Source organism: Myotis yumanensis, unplaced genomic scaffold (assembly GCF_028538775.1).
Source record: "Myotis yumanensis isolate MYYU_CA2020_CCGP unplaced genomic scaffold, mMyoYum1.0.hap1 SCAF_4, whole genome shotgun sequence".
NCBI lineage: Eukaryota > Metazoa > Chordata > Mammalia > Chiroptera > Vespertilionidae > Myotis > Myotis yumanensis.
In genome coordinates this window covers 87,533,272-87,548,800 of record NW_027223755.1, presented here as the reverse complement: position 1 = coordinate 87,548,800, position 15,529 = coordinate 87,533,272, and the positions used below count along the sequence as shown (strand labels likewise).

Sequence of the window (15,529 nt, the reverse complement as noted above, 5' to 3'; positions counted from 1 at the left end):
GGACACTTTTCTGGTTGTTATGCAATCTGGGAGGGGTGGGGGTGCTGTTGGCATCTAGTGTAGACGCAGGTAAACATCCTGATATGCACCGGACAGCTGCCACACACAGAACTCTCTGGCCCCAAATGCTGAAAAACCCTGGTCTATTAAAAAAAAAAAAAAAAAAAAAAAAACTTATTAAAAAGATAGAGCCAAAACCGGTTTGGCTCAGTGGATAGAGCGTCGGCCTGCGGACTGAAAGGTCCCGGGTTCGATTCCGGTCAAGGGCATGTACCTGGGTTGCGGGCACATCCCCCGTGGGAGATGTGCAGGAGGCGGCTGGTCGATGTTTCTCTCCCATCGATGTTTCTAACTATCTATCTCTCTCCCTTCCTCTCTGTAAAAAATCAATAAAAATATATTTAAAAAAAAAAAAAAAAAAAAGATAGAGCAAGCAGAATACATAAACAAAGGGGCTTTGTCAAGAGGATTGCAGATGTTAACTTGTTATTCTTCAAGGGTTTCATGACCTCAGTGTACTTTCCTAGGAGCACGGTCCCAATCTGCTGATCCTATCTGTTCCTCTACGATTAAAAACGGCATTTGATGCAGTAATGGAAGTTCTTGCCCATTTGAGATTTTTCCCATGGGGTCTCCCATAATCCCTGTTCATCATGAACTTGCCCTGTCTCTCTCCTGTGGATCTGGGGTGGATTTGTGTCTCTGGGAGTGAAGAGTATTCACCCTGCAGGCCAATGTGACGTCCTTGTGTTTATAGGAGAACCTGTCAGAAATCCTTCAGGAGAACGTCAAGTTAACGCTCAATCAGCAGCTGACCCGCTTGTCTGTCCACCTGGCGGCCTGGGTTGTCTCTACCGGAGTGGCCATTGCCTGCTGTGTAGCAGTTTATTACCTGGCTGAGAACAACTTAGAGGTAACCAGAGTGCCAGAAGCAGCAAGGTGCAGAGCACAGAGAACCAGGGGAAGGGTGGGATGCCGGAGGGGAGAGGGACATAGACCCTGCTGCTCACACTGGGTCCATTGGCATCAGTTGGAAACCAGTGTAAAAATGCAGGATCTCAGCTCCCTCCTGTAGCCCATGGGCTCAGAATCACATCTTAGCAACGTCCCCAGGTGATGTGTGTGCACGACTTAGCGTGAGATGCTCAGGGCTAGTGGAGAGATGGGAACTTTGGCTGGTTTCTTCCTTTATTATTATATCCCTGCTGCTTCCCCCAACCCCTGGCATGGTGTACACACTCACTAAGTATTGTGATCTGATGGACTCTGGCAAGTGACTTAATCCTTCTGAGCCCCAGAGTCCTCACCTGTAAAGTAGGGGTGGTCATACCTGGCTTTGTGGGTGTGCGGTCAGGGCTAGAGAAAAGTTATGTGGAGAGTCTGCCCAGTGCCTGGTACTGCGGGTGATGAAGGAATGTTAGTTTTGTTTTGTTTTGTTTTGTTTTGTTTTGTTTTGTTTTGAAATGATATGAACTCTGAGATCAATTAGCTATGTGGCCGGGTAAAGTACTGTTTTCCTATAGGTTTCAGCTTTTTCCTAGATGTAGCCAGTTTGCTGAGCTCTAGAACTGTGGTGCAAGTTGGTCACTTTTTTAAATGACTTCCCTTTACCCTCGATATAAAATCTATCCTCTGTAGCACGGTTGCTAGATCTTTTATGATCTGACCCCTGCCCATATCTCTAGCCTCAATACTCCACAACCACCCATATCCCACACCAGCAACACTAAATGGGGTGTCCATAGTTCCCTGAATACACCATGTTTTCCCTCATCTCTAGGTGAGAAACCTGCAGTCCATTCTGCATGCCCCTTCACTTCCCTTCATCTTATAAGCTCCTTTTCCTCCTCTGGACCTCAGCATAGGTGTCACTTCCTCTTCTCTCGCCACCACCGCCCTCACTAGGCTGAGTTAGGTGCTTCATAATCTGCAGGCTTTCCCTGTACACTTGTCACACGCAGCATTAAAAATGCCTGTTTATGCATCTGTTTCCAAAAAGACTGTAGCCAGAAACCTGGCCTAATACCTAGTACATAGTAGATGCTCCACAAATGGATGAATAACTGAAGGAGAGGCCAACAAGAATATGGATGTGGGATTACGCAACCCAGGTTTGCCACTCACTCTATTAAGGTGTGCTCTGAAAGAGGGGAAGTTGAGTCACAGTGCTCAGGGGCCTGGCATTGCCTGGGGCGGAAGCTGTGACGGGGCAGGTATAAAGAAGACTTCTGAGCCCTGGCTGATGTTGCTAAGTGGTTAGAGGGTTGGCCCGCGCACTAAAGGGTCCCAGGTTCTATTCCTGGTCAAAGGCACATACCTGGGTTGCAGGATGACTTTTTGAGGTCAGGCTCCTGAGTCAGATAGACCCAGGTTCAAATCTGTCCCTTCCTAGCAGGGTGACACTGGGCAAGCATCTCCCCCTCTCTGCGTCTCAGTTTGCCCGTCGGTTAAGTCAGACTTATCCGGCTGGGCTGCAATCATGTGGGTAGTGAATGCTTGCCACAGGTGAGTGCTCACTAACCAGTAACTTAATAGCTGACCCCAGGGGAACTACTGCCGGGGGTTTCCGTGGTGAGGGATCTTCTGAGCGAGGCAGAGAGGGGTCCAGTGCACAGTTGGCGTCTGATTCTCTCCCTCCACCCGCCGCAGTTCCTGCAGAGCCACCAGAACCCCGGGGCGGTGCTGTTACTGCCTTTCGTGGTGTCCTGCATCAACCTGGCGGTGCCTCGCTTCTACTCCATGTTCGGGCTGGTGGAGCACTATGAGGTTCCGCGGCAGGAAGTGTATGTCCTCCTGATCCGGTAGGTGTGTCTGTCACTCCCAACACCAGCCCCCGTTTTCACGGAGGGAAGGAGAGTGGCAGCTAGAAAGGGTTATGCTCGAATTTTCCAGGAAAAAAATTCAAGAGTATAGTGTGTTTGTATGGTGTGGGTAAATAAGCATAAAATCCAAAGGGCCCTGAGAAAATACAGGCTTTTAGTTACATCTGCCTTTTGCTCAAAATAATGACTTACCTTTCCCAGTTGCTACCAGCCTAAGGATTAACATCGGTCTCAGGTGTAAGATGGACAGATAGGCAGGTTGCACACAGCACACAGCTTCCTGGCTGAGGGACTGAAATCATCCAGTGTGTCCACAAGCCAGATTGTGAGCCCTGGTAGCCACTGCATCAGCCGGGAGGGAGAGGCACATTTTGATAATTCAACCGCCCAAATGAAGGTGGAGGGAGGGCTTTTGGCAATTTCTTGGCTGGGCATGGTGATGCCTTATTTTGATTCCCACAAAAGCACTGTATGTGCTAGAGGTGACCCCAGGGTTTTGGCAAATAAGGCATAAAACTACCCAAATTGTGTTCTTATTGCTACTTCTTAGCTAGGTCCCTGGCCAGTTCTATGCTATGATGGTGTTTATGACGACAGGGCTGTACAGTGCAGATTGAGTTTCTTTACTGATCAATTCCAGAGCCCTTGTCTTATGGCCTCTGAGGTCAAGCTCCTGGCCAGCTCTCCCCCCTTCCTCAGTGTGCCCCCATCCCCATGGAAACCTAGGTATTTACAGTCATGCCAAACTATATACCCACATCTGGACCTTTGTCCTGGACATTACTTCTTCCTGGAATGCTCCTTCCGCAGATAGCAAATCTATACGTACATCCATGTTTAACTTCCTACAGAACTGACACATTTTTGTTACCCTCAATTTATAACAAGGATATTCACACACACACACACACACACACACACGTTTTAGATTGGGAGTTGGCAAATATAGCCTGCAGGCCAGCCTCCTTTTTTTATAAATAAAGTTTTATTGGAACACAACCATGTCCACTTGTTGACAAAATTGTCTGCCACTGCTTTCCTGCTACAACGGCAGAATTGAGTGGCTGCAACACAGACTGCATGGCCATAAAGCCAAAAATATGTACTATCTGGGTCTTCACAGAAAAAAATTGTTGACACCTTTTTTAGGTCAGCATTTAGTGTTAATCTATATAAGTATTATTCTCCTGAAGAAAAATCTTAGCAAGCCCTCACTTCTATCCACCTCATGCCACTGGATGCCTCCTCTCCCAGGTTAGGAATATTTGGGACTTTTTATTGTGGTATATAGCATAAAATTTGCCATTTTAATAATTTTTAGGTGTACAATTCAGTGGCATTAAGTAATCTGTTTTTTTTAGTGTATACGTTAATAATAAGTTTCACTGGCTTCTTTGCTCACTGGTATTTATTTAATTTTTTAGAAAGAGCAGCTGGGTGAGTATTTGACCACACTAGATAGCAGAAAATCTCAGAGCAACACCTGTAGGCTCCGGAAGAGGTTAGTTAGAATGCAGAATCTTTGGCCCATTCAAACCCACATGCAAATAGCAAGGCAAAATAAAGATATGTTAGAACATGGAAGTACTTAGAGAGTTGACCATCCCAAGACCGACTCTAAAATAATTTCTCTTCTTAAAAAGAAGAGGTTGTAAGTAGACATATATACTCAGAATGCCACTTTGACCCAATGCCTTTGCTATTTCATTTTCATTTTGTGATCACTAGAGAGGTGAATTGTCTCTTAATATACAGTAGCCATTTGTATTGTTTCACAAAACATTAAACATCTCTTCTACATGCAGAGAAAATGGGAAAGCTCAGAAATACACAATCTTTCTAAGATAAACTTTTCTTTGCTTAGAAGAGTGTGTTTTCATGTTTAATGTGGAGCTACACTGCAGTATTTATAAAGTTCTGACACCAATTCCAATGTATGAAGGTTTTCCCCCACACCACCAAGCGGTTCTCTGACACCAGCTGGGTGTCCAACAATTCAACTCAATTTTGAACTATCTACCTGGATATTATACAGGCTAAGGACACAGTCTTACAAGATGCCAATTGCAAGTCTAGGTTGTAACCTGTGATTCTGATTTATTAGCTATGGATTGGAGGTTCCTACCCCACCCCCTGCATCAGATTAGATTACTCTGCTAGAACAGCTCACAGAACTCAGAGAAACATTTACTTCCTAGATCACTGCTTTATTATAAAAGGATATAACTCAGGAGCAGTCAAGTGGAAGAAATGCACAGGGCAAGGAATGGGGGAAGGTCAGGAACGTCCATTCCCTCCCCAGGCACATCACTCTCCCAGCAACTCCACATGTTCACCAATTCAGAAGCTCCCCAAACCCTGTCCTTTGGGTTTTATGGAGCTTCACTACATAGGTATAATTGATTAGTTCATTGATCAATAGCCACTGATTCAACTTCTAACCCCTCTTCCCTCCCCAGAGGTCAGGGAGGTGAGACTGAAAGTTCCAACCTTCTAGGTCAGTGATGGCGAACCTTTTGAGCTCGGCGTGCCAGCATTTTGAAAAACCCTAACTTAACTCTGGTGCCGTGTCACATATAGAAATTTTTTGATATTTGCAACCATAGTAAAACAAAGATTTATATATATTTTTTAAATATATTTTATTGATTTTTTACAGAGAGGAAGGGAGAGGGATAGAGAGTTAGAAGTATCGATGAGAGAGAAACATCAATCAGCTGCCTCCTGCACACCCCCCACTGGGGATGTGCCTGCAACCAAGGTACATGCACTTGACTGGAATCGAACCTGGGACCCTTCAGTCCGCAGGCCGACGCTCTATCCACTGAGCCAAACCAGTCAGGCAAATTTATATTTTTGATATTTATTTTATATATTTAAATGCCATTTAACAAAGAAAAATCAACCAGAAAAATGAGTTTGCATGTCACCTCTGACACGCGTGTCATAGGTTCACCATCACTGTTCTAGGTATTACCAAAAGCCCCTCCTTACCAAACAAAAGACACTTTTTATCGCTCTCCTCGCTTAAAAAATTCCAAGGAAGGGTTTTTAGAAGCTCTGTGCCAGAAACAGGGCCAAAGACCAAATAAGTATTTCTTACAACTCACAATATCACAGTATACTAAGGCATTAATCTAGAAGATATTGCAGGTCATAGTAGGGCTTGGCTATTGGGCAAGAGGTTGGGGATCTGGCATTTAAAAAGACAGATCCAGTTCCCTTCCTTCACAATGGATCTAGCACAATGGTTCTCAGCCTTCATTGTGCAGCAGAATTACCTGCAGGGAGTGCTAGGCCCCACTCCCAGAGTTTCTGATTCCATACGTCTGGGATGAACCCTAAACATTTGTCCTTCTAACAAGTTTACAGATGATGATGATGATGATGATGATGATGATGATGATTGATGATGGTGGTGGTCTGGGGACCACACTTGGAGAACTACTGGTCTAGTGACACATGATTCCTAGCCCACCAATCTTAAAACCAGCAGTTGTTGACTTAAATACCTGGGTTTAAGAACTGAGGCTGTGAAATCAGATGGTCTTCAGGTTGAATCTTTTTCATGCCCCTAATAAGCTGTGTGACCTTGGGCAAGTTATTTTATCTCTCTGAGCTTCAGTTCCCTCATTGGTAAGATAGGCATAAAATGGTATCTACTTGATGATAGAGTTGTACAGATTAAGAGGGATGCTTTAATAAAGTGCTTAACACAGTGTACTGTCTATGGTAGCACCCAATGAATAGATTACTATTATAATGAAAAGTGAAATCAGATTTTGAGATGCACCAAAAGAGGGTGTATCAATCAGAATAAATTAGGTTATGCCGTGATAATAAACATCTCCTGTGACCCAAATCTCAGTGGCTTAAAAAAAAACAAAGGTTTATTTCTTGTTCATGCTACATGCCCCTTGTGGATTGGCAGGGTTTTTTGCTCATGTCAGTCATTCAGGGATCCAGGCTGAGAGAGCAAAAATCATCTCAAATATTGCTGATGACCATTCCAGAGGGAAGACAGTAAGTTCCTGGGGTGGGAAGTGGGGAGGGTCTCCCTGGCTTTTAAATGCTCCTGCCTAGAAGTGACATAAAGTAACACACATCACTTTTGCTCACAACTCATTTGCCAGAACTAGCTACGTAGCCCCACTCAACCACAGCGGGGCAAGAATTTCTATCCTACTTTGTGCCCAAAAGGAAATATTGGCGAACAGCACTAATGAGGGCCATAGACAGTAATGATAGTTGTTTTCTCTTCTGTTATTCAGAAACATCTTTTTGAAAATATCAATCATTGGAATTCTTTGTTACTATTGGCTCCACAATGTTGCCCTGGCTGGTGAAGAGGTGAGTCTTCCATGCTGTTCTGCCTTCACTTTGGTTTCTTAGTCTTTGACCTCCAGAGGGAAGTGAGTTCCTCCAATTCCTCAAGAGTTTCTGCTCATGATATTAAAGCAAATATCTTCTTCTATCTGTCCATTCATTTATCCATTCATTCATCCATCTACCCACCCATCCAAAACTTCCCTCACCTCATTCAGCCAAATAAAAAAGCTCTTACTACTAACTTCCTGCAGAGGTAACTGAAACTAATTCAGCCTTCCAGTTTGTGCTAGCTGGTTACCTACACCTCTAGGCTACTTTCTTAATCCAACAGATATTAATTGATTTTTCATAAGGTTAATGAACAAAAGGAATGGAGGCATTATTAGCCATTGATCCCTCCTGCTCTCCTGAAGAAGCTGATTATCCCTGGCGGAGAAATGGGATCCAGAAGGCATAGGGGACAGGAATGACAAGTGTTTAAAGGAGAGAGAGTGAGAAGGGAAAGTTTGGATGCATGTGGAGGGCAAGCCTTAATGAAAGAAGAAACATCACAGAAAAGGAATAAATACCCTGAAAACAAACTCAGTCTAATGATGCATTTCTACCAAGAGTGGGTCTGCTTTTCTGGGCACTCAGAACTCCATCAGACTGAGCCACCAGCCATGCCCTCATGAGTACAGGGTGCCAGGAACAGATAGAAATTGATCGGAGGCAACAGCCCCTTCCCACAGCCTGATTCTTGTTTGCCTTCCAGTGTTGGGAAACGCTGATTGGCCAGGAAATCTACCGGCTCCTTCTGATGGATTTTGTGTTCTCTCTAGCTGATTCCTTCCTGGGGGAGTTCCTGAGGAGGTAAATATTTGTCTGCCTTGGGTGATTAGTACATAGGGTTGTAACTGGAGCCATTGCCTCGTCTGAGCAGGAAGTGTGGGCCCTTCACGTTCTCTAAGACTGCATTGTTCTAAATCTGCCTGTTGTCCCTTGGGATATTGTTTTCTTCTGAATTAACTGAACTTTCACCTTGGCCTGAGAGTCCTGTTGTCAAAGTCCTTTTGGTTCAGTTGGCCCTTTCCAACTTTCTCTTTTTAAAAAAAATGTTCTAGAATAAAACACAAAAAGAGAGAGCCATTTGAGATCTTATTCCCCACAGATCATTTTAATATTCTAGTGTATATTCTTCCAGATTATTCTATGCATGTACTGCTTTATATGTATACTAGAGGCCCAGTGCACGAAATTCGTGCACGGGTAGGGTCCCTAGCAGCTGCCGGCTGCTAGCTGGGGCCTTCCTTCATTCCACGCCACCCCCTGATGGTAAGTGCACATCATAGCAAGTGATCAAACTCCCGGTTGGTCGAACTCCCAAGGGGACACTTTGCATATTAGGCTTTTATATATATAGATGTACAAAAATGAGGTCACACTGAAAAATCGATGCGGAGGTTGCTTTTGTTAATCTAATCTCAATGCTTTGGCACCTTTCCATGCCAGTACATATAGATTTATCTCATGATTCATTTAATTGGATTTAGTTAAGGTACTAATTTTTATTTTAGAACCAAGATGTACAGAATCAAAGCAGTGTCATTATTAGCCCACATGTAGTCCTTATTATTTATTTATTTATTTTTAAACAATATCATGAATATCTCATTCCTTAGAGACATTTCCATATTTCTACAAGCTGACACAGTAATAAGGTGGCATGATACAATGCCAATTCTCTCCTCAGTGGGTAGGTTGAATGACAAAATTTCACACTCTGTCTTCTCAACTAACTTTTATTACAGCCTCTGTCTGGGGTATGGACATAAAGGTGAGAAGTTTTGGGGGTTTATTTTGACAGCAATTCTTACTGGCAACTCTTCTGTATGAAGAAATAAAAGTGGTCTCAAGTTTCCTCAGCATAAATGCAGACCTTAGTTCCTTCCTTATGGATTTGGGAGCAGGGAAAGACCATTAATTCAACAACATTAATCAAAAATGGAAAAAATTTTAATTTATTTGGGTTGGGAGGGACTGAGTTTATTTGGTCATTTTTAAAAAAGGCTTAACAAGCGAACAGTTGTATAAACAAGATAATAGGTGGGATAATTTAAATAATAGGCAACAAATGTTCTCTATAATTTTTTATTTTTTTAATATATTTTATTGATTTTTTTTTACAGAGAGGAAGGGAGAGGGATAGAGAGTTAGAAACATCAATGAGAGAGAAACATCGATCAGCTGCCTCCTGCACACTCCCTACTGGGGATGTGCCCGCAACCCAGGTACATGCCCTTGACCGAACTGGAACCTGGGACCCTTGAGTCCGCAGACTGACGCTCTATCCACTGAGCCAAACCGGTTAGGGCCTCTATAATTTTTTAAACTACTTTAGCTGTACCTCCCACCCCCACGCCCACTTGAATGTCTTATGTCAATTCCATCTTCCCTCGGTTCTTTCAATTATTTCTTCAAAAACATGCTTGTACTTGGACCTTTTCAAAAATTTGTAAGGGGACTTAGGAATGTATTTCAAACTGGTGAGGGTCTCCTTTGTTGATTGTGGGGAATCTTTTGAAGGAGGGAGTTGATGGATTTGGGTGCTAAACTCATTATGTTCTCGCAGAATCATTGGGATGCAGTTTATCACAAGCCTCGGCTTACAGGAGTTTGACATTGCCAGGAACGTCCTAGAACTGATCTACGCACAAACGCTGGTGTGGTGAGTTTTGAGAATCTTCCGTGTACCCAGTGGTTCCTGCCTGACTGTGGACTCAGAGCTTGGTGGCGAGTCCCAGAATCTGTTGTTTCTAAAGCTGCACGGGGGATACCAAGTCTAGCCAGTGTGAGAACCATGAACATAAGTCCTTTTCCCTTTATGAGGACTTCAGGCAAGAATTAAAATAGAACAGGAATCCTGACCTGGAGGCCCCAGGCCGTATCTAGCCTGCAGGTGTGTTTTGCTTATCTCACACAATGCTTTTTCTAAAAATTGGAAATAGCCATCAATATTTAAAAATCAGGAGATTTCATATAAAATTTAAAATTTCTGGCTTCTGCCAAAAAAGAAAAGATGTATCCTGTCTCCCATTAGGGTAACGATTGGCTGGGTCTTGAGCTGGGCTGAGCCCCTCCAGTTTGCCATAGTCCCCCACCTCGCTATTATCTTCCCAACGTAGATTTGCCATTTCTTGTTGCCCTTCTGGTATTCGTTTTCTTGTGGTAGAAAATTTTACTTTGCATTGATGGATGTTTCAAGAGAAGTGGGAAAATAAAGGCAGGAGGGCTGTTTATTTCTTATACCTGGTCTGCTACACTCACTGATGTAGTAACACCGGATAGGGCCTCTGTGGCCTTGGGGGTTTGTGGCCTGTCTTAGCAGCTATGTATGTGCATGTGTGCCGGTGGGTGCACATGTGTCTTTTGAGACTAGCCAGCTAGTTGCATCAAATATTTAACAAGCTCACCTAGAAACTCAAACCAATAGCCAGTGACTGTTTTTATTTATTTTAACATGATGTTGTTATTAAGGCCAGAATTCTGTATGGGGTATCCCAGATTCCATCCGTTGGGGCATTGCTAATTTGAAAGTAGGGGATTTGGAATTAGAAGCAGGTGCCCCCTGTATTAGTTTATTAAGCTGCCATAACAAAGAAACTTGGATTCTGGGGCTGGCTCTGCTCCTCACTGAGGTCGCTGAGCTTCTCTGAGCCTGTCTCCTCATCTGTAAAATGCACATAATAGCTCTAGCCAGTTTGGCTCAGTGGATAGAGGTTCCCAGGTTCGATTCTGGTAAAGGGCATGTACCTGAGTTATAGGCACAATTCCCAGTCCTGGTTGGGACACGTGCAAAGGGCAACCACTCTATGTGTCTCGCTTACATTGATGTTTCTTTCTCCGTGATTCCACCTCCCTTCCACTCTCTCTAAAAAAAGAGTCAATGGAAAAATATTCTCGGGTCAGGGTTAACTAAAGTAAAAATAAATAAAAATAAAATTCACATAATCATAGCTGCCTTTGAATTGTGTTCAGGATTGAGTCAGATGATATATGGAAACTACTTTGCAATCTTCAATATGCCATCCAACTGTAAAGTGGTTTATTTTCCGACTCTTTAGAGTTGCCCTGGGTGAGTTAGCCATCTTCAAATAACTCACTAATGTCAATGAATTTCTTTTTAGATGAATTTCTTTTTAGAGGTAGTGAGGACTTTTTCTTTATGTGGTTTTAGGTGATGTATTTGCACGTTGCAGGTTACGCCCTGACACCTGGGCACATTATATCAACCAACGGGGTGCCTTTGGGCAAGTTAATTGAACTCTCTCTAAACAGCTTTCTAATCTGTCAATGGAAGTGATAATGTTCAGAATATTACCTGAGATTGGAGTTTGGTTCAGCAGCCTTGGTACTGTATTTGAGTTCTGGCTAAGAAGGAATTCAGAGCCAAGGCTCACATAGTTCGGCACAGAGAGAGATGCGAGCTGTGGAAGAAGTGAGCCAACTGGCCCTCTGTGGGCTCAGGAAACAATTTACAGAGGCAAAAGAAGGGCTCTTGGAACTTAAGAGAAAGAAAGCAGGGATATAAATGTGGAAAGGCTCCCACGTGTTCCAGAGAGAGCCTTGTTCCAGAGAGGGCTGGGCCCTCTGTCCTAGGAGCTTTTAAGGGAAGGTCCCAGGAGAGGCTCTCAATAGAACACTCATCAGCTTTCCAGGGTTGTGGTCTCCACTGCATTGGCCAGCGCCAATGCAGTGGGTCATTATTCAATGCAGCTGGCCCTACATGAGCAATGCCTGGCTTTGCTGCTTTTCTGGGCCTGGGGCTGAAACACAACTGAGGCCTAGATATTGTCTCTAGGGCAGTGGTTCTCAACCTTGGCTGCACATTAGAATCACCTGGGAATCGTTTTAAAATCCTGATTTCCGGGAATTCTGTTTCTTTGTTACTAATGTCGTGGCCCCATCCCATAACAAAGAAACAGAATTTCCAGAGGATGAGGCCTGGAAATCAGGATTTTTTTTTTAAAAAAAAATATATTTTTATTGATTTTTTACAGAGAGAAAGGGAGAGAGATAGAGAGTCAGAAACATCGATGAGAGAGAAACATTGACCAGCTGCCTCCTGCACACCTCCCACTGGGGATGTGCCCGCAACCAAGGTACATGCCCTTGACCGGAATCGAACCTGGGACCTTTCAGTCCACAGACCGACGCTCTATCCACTGAGCCAAACCGGTCTTGGCGGAAATCAGGATTTTAAAAAGATTCCCAGGTGATTCTAATGTGCAGCCAAGGTTGAGAACCACTGCTCTAGGGGGAGCGCCTGTGCAAGGGCTTGTATTCTCCAGCACCTTGTTCCTCCTCTAAGGGGGTCTACCACGTGACTAGCAATATGAAAGGTCAGGGGGTCTAAACCTCATGACTAGTAATATGAAAGGGGAGGAAAAGTCACCCTGGAGGCAAGATTCCATCCTACAATTGTCCGTTGCTAGGCACCCCAAGCTTTGCACCCTGGTGACCTTCAGCACCTGTCCTACTCTGCTCCTGTCTGTCTAACTGCCTGCTACAATAATAGGACCTATTTCACAGGTTTAGGTGAGGATTAAATGAGAAGCGTACTAAGTGCGTAGTGAGTACCTGACTCAGAAATGTTTTGTAAGTGGGGGAAAGTTACAATCGGAGATGGCCATTATTACTTCTGGGCCTTTAAGGGTTTTTGCTAATAACTCATAAATAAGCACAATTGAAAATACAAACATCTTTTCTTTTCTCAGTGGCAATTATAGATTTAGCCTCCGTGGGTTTTAGGAGACTATTGCCTTTGATGATGAGCTTTAAAAGAGGATAATATAATGACAGAAACTGAGTGATGTTAGGGATGATGGTAGAGGTAAGGTGAGAAAAGTGTTTCCCAAACTTCAGTCTTTTGTACACCAGCCTGTCTATTATTGGCATATCCACATATCGCCTGTACTGTTTTTTACTTAATATTATTTTTTAAAATATTTGCCTTTTTTAAGCTTAAATACATTTTTTAAAAATATTGTTATTGATTTCAGAGAGGAAGGGAGAGGGAGAGAGAGCTTGAAACATCATTGATGAGAGAGAATCACTGATCGGCTGCTTCCTGCATGCCCTCTACTGGGGATTGAGCCTGCAACCTAGACATGTGCCCTGACTGGGAATCACACCATGACCTCCTAGTTCATAGGTCGACCCGCAACCACTTGGCAACACTGGCCGGGCAAGCTTAAATACATTTTTAAAGGAGTCTTCATTTTATAATTAGAAAATGAAAAACCAGTGTCATTTGACAGACATTTCGAGTAACTTGGAAAATAAAATCAATCTCATCACAAGCAGTCATGACATTCTAGCTAAATGCTGCTGTCTGCTAAGGGCCAGTCAGAAGCCGCCTCCTTTTTTAAACAAAATGGGAGGTTGGCGTATGTTATGAGTTAAAGAGATTCTAGCACCAAACTGAGATCTTCTTTTGGGCTCCGGAGCACGGAGGATTGTGGAAGAGGGAGTGCCTTCTCATTTGTAACTCGATGTAGTTTAATGTCAGTCTCTGCAGGCTCTCAGACCCTCTGGGTACCATGGAGGGAAGAGGTGACATGTTTCACATTTGGGGCGCCTCAGTTAGCACTTGCTCAGGACATCTGGTGGTTTCCTCTGCAAAATCTCTTTTCCAGAGCTGGGAAGGGAGCAGCTGTGGATACTGGGTACGGTGGGAGGAACTTGCCGGGGGTGTAGGGAAGGAAGCAGTCTCCCTCTGCATTAGTCTATTAGCCTGTCATAACAAAGAAACCCAGACCAGGGGCCTTAAACAACACACCTTGATTTCCTCATAGTTCTGGAGGCTGGAAGTCCAAGATCACGGTGTCCGGTGTCCACGGGGTTGGTTTTTGCTGAGGCCTCTCTCCTTGGCTTGTAGAAGGTCATCTTTTCCCTGTGTCTTCACACGGTCTTCCCTCTGTGTGTCTGTGTCCTAATTTCTTCTTTCAGAGGATTGGATTAGGGCCCACCCTAGTCACCTCATTTTAAGGCCCTATCTCCAAATACAGTCACACTCTGAAATACTGGGGTTAGAACTTGAATATTTGAGTTTTTGAGGGACATGATACAGCCCATAACACCCCCTTTCCGTTCCTTCCACACCCCTCTATGCCCCCACCGCATGTCTCCCCTGATCTCTGACACTCACCCTCTCTCCCTCACAGGATTGGAACCTTCTTCTGCCCTCTGCTGCCCTTTATCCAAATGATTACTCTTTTCATCATGTTTTACGTCAAAAATGTGAGTCAGTCTGAAGTCGGAACCAATCAGCGTGGTTCAGTCACATGTGACCCCATGGTGGTTGGAATCGGGAGTGGGAGGGTGTGGAGGCGGGCTGAGAAGGTTACCGGGAAGCCAGTGTCTGGCTGGGTTCCCCCTGGCCTGCTCAGAGATGGTAGGCGGCCACTCCTCTCTCTTCAGATCAGCCTGATGATGAATTTCCAGCCTCCGAGCAAAGCCTGGCGGGCCTCACAGATGATGACTTTCTTCATCTTCTTGCTCTTTTTCCCGTCCTTCACTGGGGTCCTGTGCACCCTGGCCATCACCATCTGGAGGTAGGAGATGGCGGCCTTAGGATGAGGTTTTAGAGCTGGGTTTGGGTGGGTGTTTTAAAATGTAGGTTTTATTATTATTCAGACTTGGTGAGGCCGACAGATCAGGAGGTAACTGCCACTGAAAAGATAATTTGTTATACTCACAGATCCCCAAAAAGGGGGCACAACCCACCACAAAGGACGGACGGGGCACATGGGCAGGCACCAGCGTAGCTCAGGAGGCAGAAGGAGCAATGGGGGAAGGTGGGCAAGAGCCTTTATTGTGGCTTCCATGGGAAGGAATGGTGAGGCAGGGTAAGGACTGGCTAGTCTGAATAACTTCAGCGGGCTCTGGGGTATTGGGGTTGTCTGGAGTTGCCAGATATCTGGCCCTGGGGTGATTGGGGCAGGAGAATAGTGACCCAAGGTGTGAGAGCTTGCTAGAGAGTGGAATGCTGGCTCTGAATTGGTAGGTTTGCACATGAAAGACTGAGTTTGTAGGATAGCCCAGGGAATGGCAGTCTCTCCAGGATCAGTAGAGCCCCAGATGTCAAACCATCAGAGTAGAGAGACATGCTCAATGCAGTGTTGAACCCCAGGTTCCCTGGCTAACCAACAGACACACATCCAAAGGAGGGAATAAGTGTGAGTTAGGGGCCCACCCTCATGACTGGCTCAGCTTCCTCACTTTCCGAAAAATGGAGAAAAAACAGAACTGCATCTAAATAAACTGAAAGGCACTGTCTGATCAGGCTCTCTCCTACTTCTCCAACCTCACCCGCATCGGCTCCTTCCTCCTTTGGC

At 44.5% G+C, this 15,529-nt stretch overlaps 1 protein-coding gene across 2 annotated transcripts in view; it reads left to right on the top strand.

The window, feature by feature from the left end:
• The window catches only part of TMC5 (transmembrane channel like 5), a 69,404-nt gene that overhangs the window by 45,169 nt on the left and 8,706 nt on the right, over positions 1-15,529 (top strand). For both annotated transcript variants that reach the window (XM_070412894.1, XM_070412895.1), the window contains exons 10-16: positions 758-913; positions 2,650-2,801; positions 7,094-7,172; positions 7,906-8,003; positions 9,763-9,858; positions 14,357-14,432; positions 14,613-14,746. In XM_070412894.1, the coding sequence (XP_070268995.1) occupies positions 758-913; positions 2,650-2,801; positions 7,094-7,172; positions 7,906-8,003; positions 9,763-9,858; positions 14,357-14,432; positions 14,613-14,746 (791 nt within the window). The remainder of the gene's footprint in view (positions 1-757; positions 914-2,649; positions 2,802-7,093; positions 7,173-7,905; positions 8,004-9,762; positions 9,859-14,356; positions 14,433-14,612; positions 14,747-15,529) is intronic.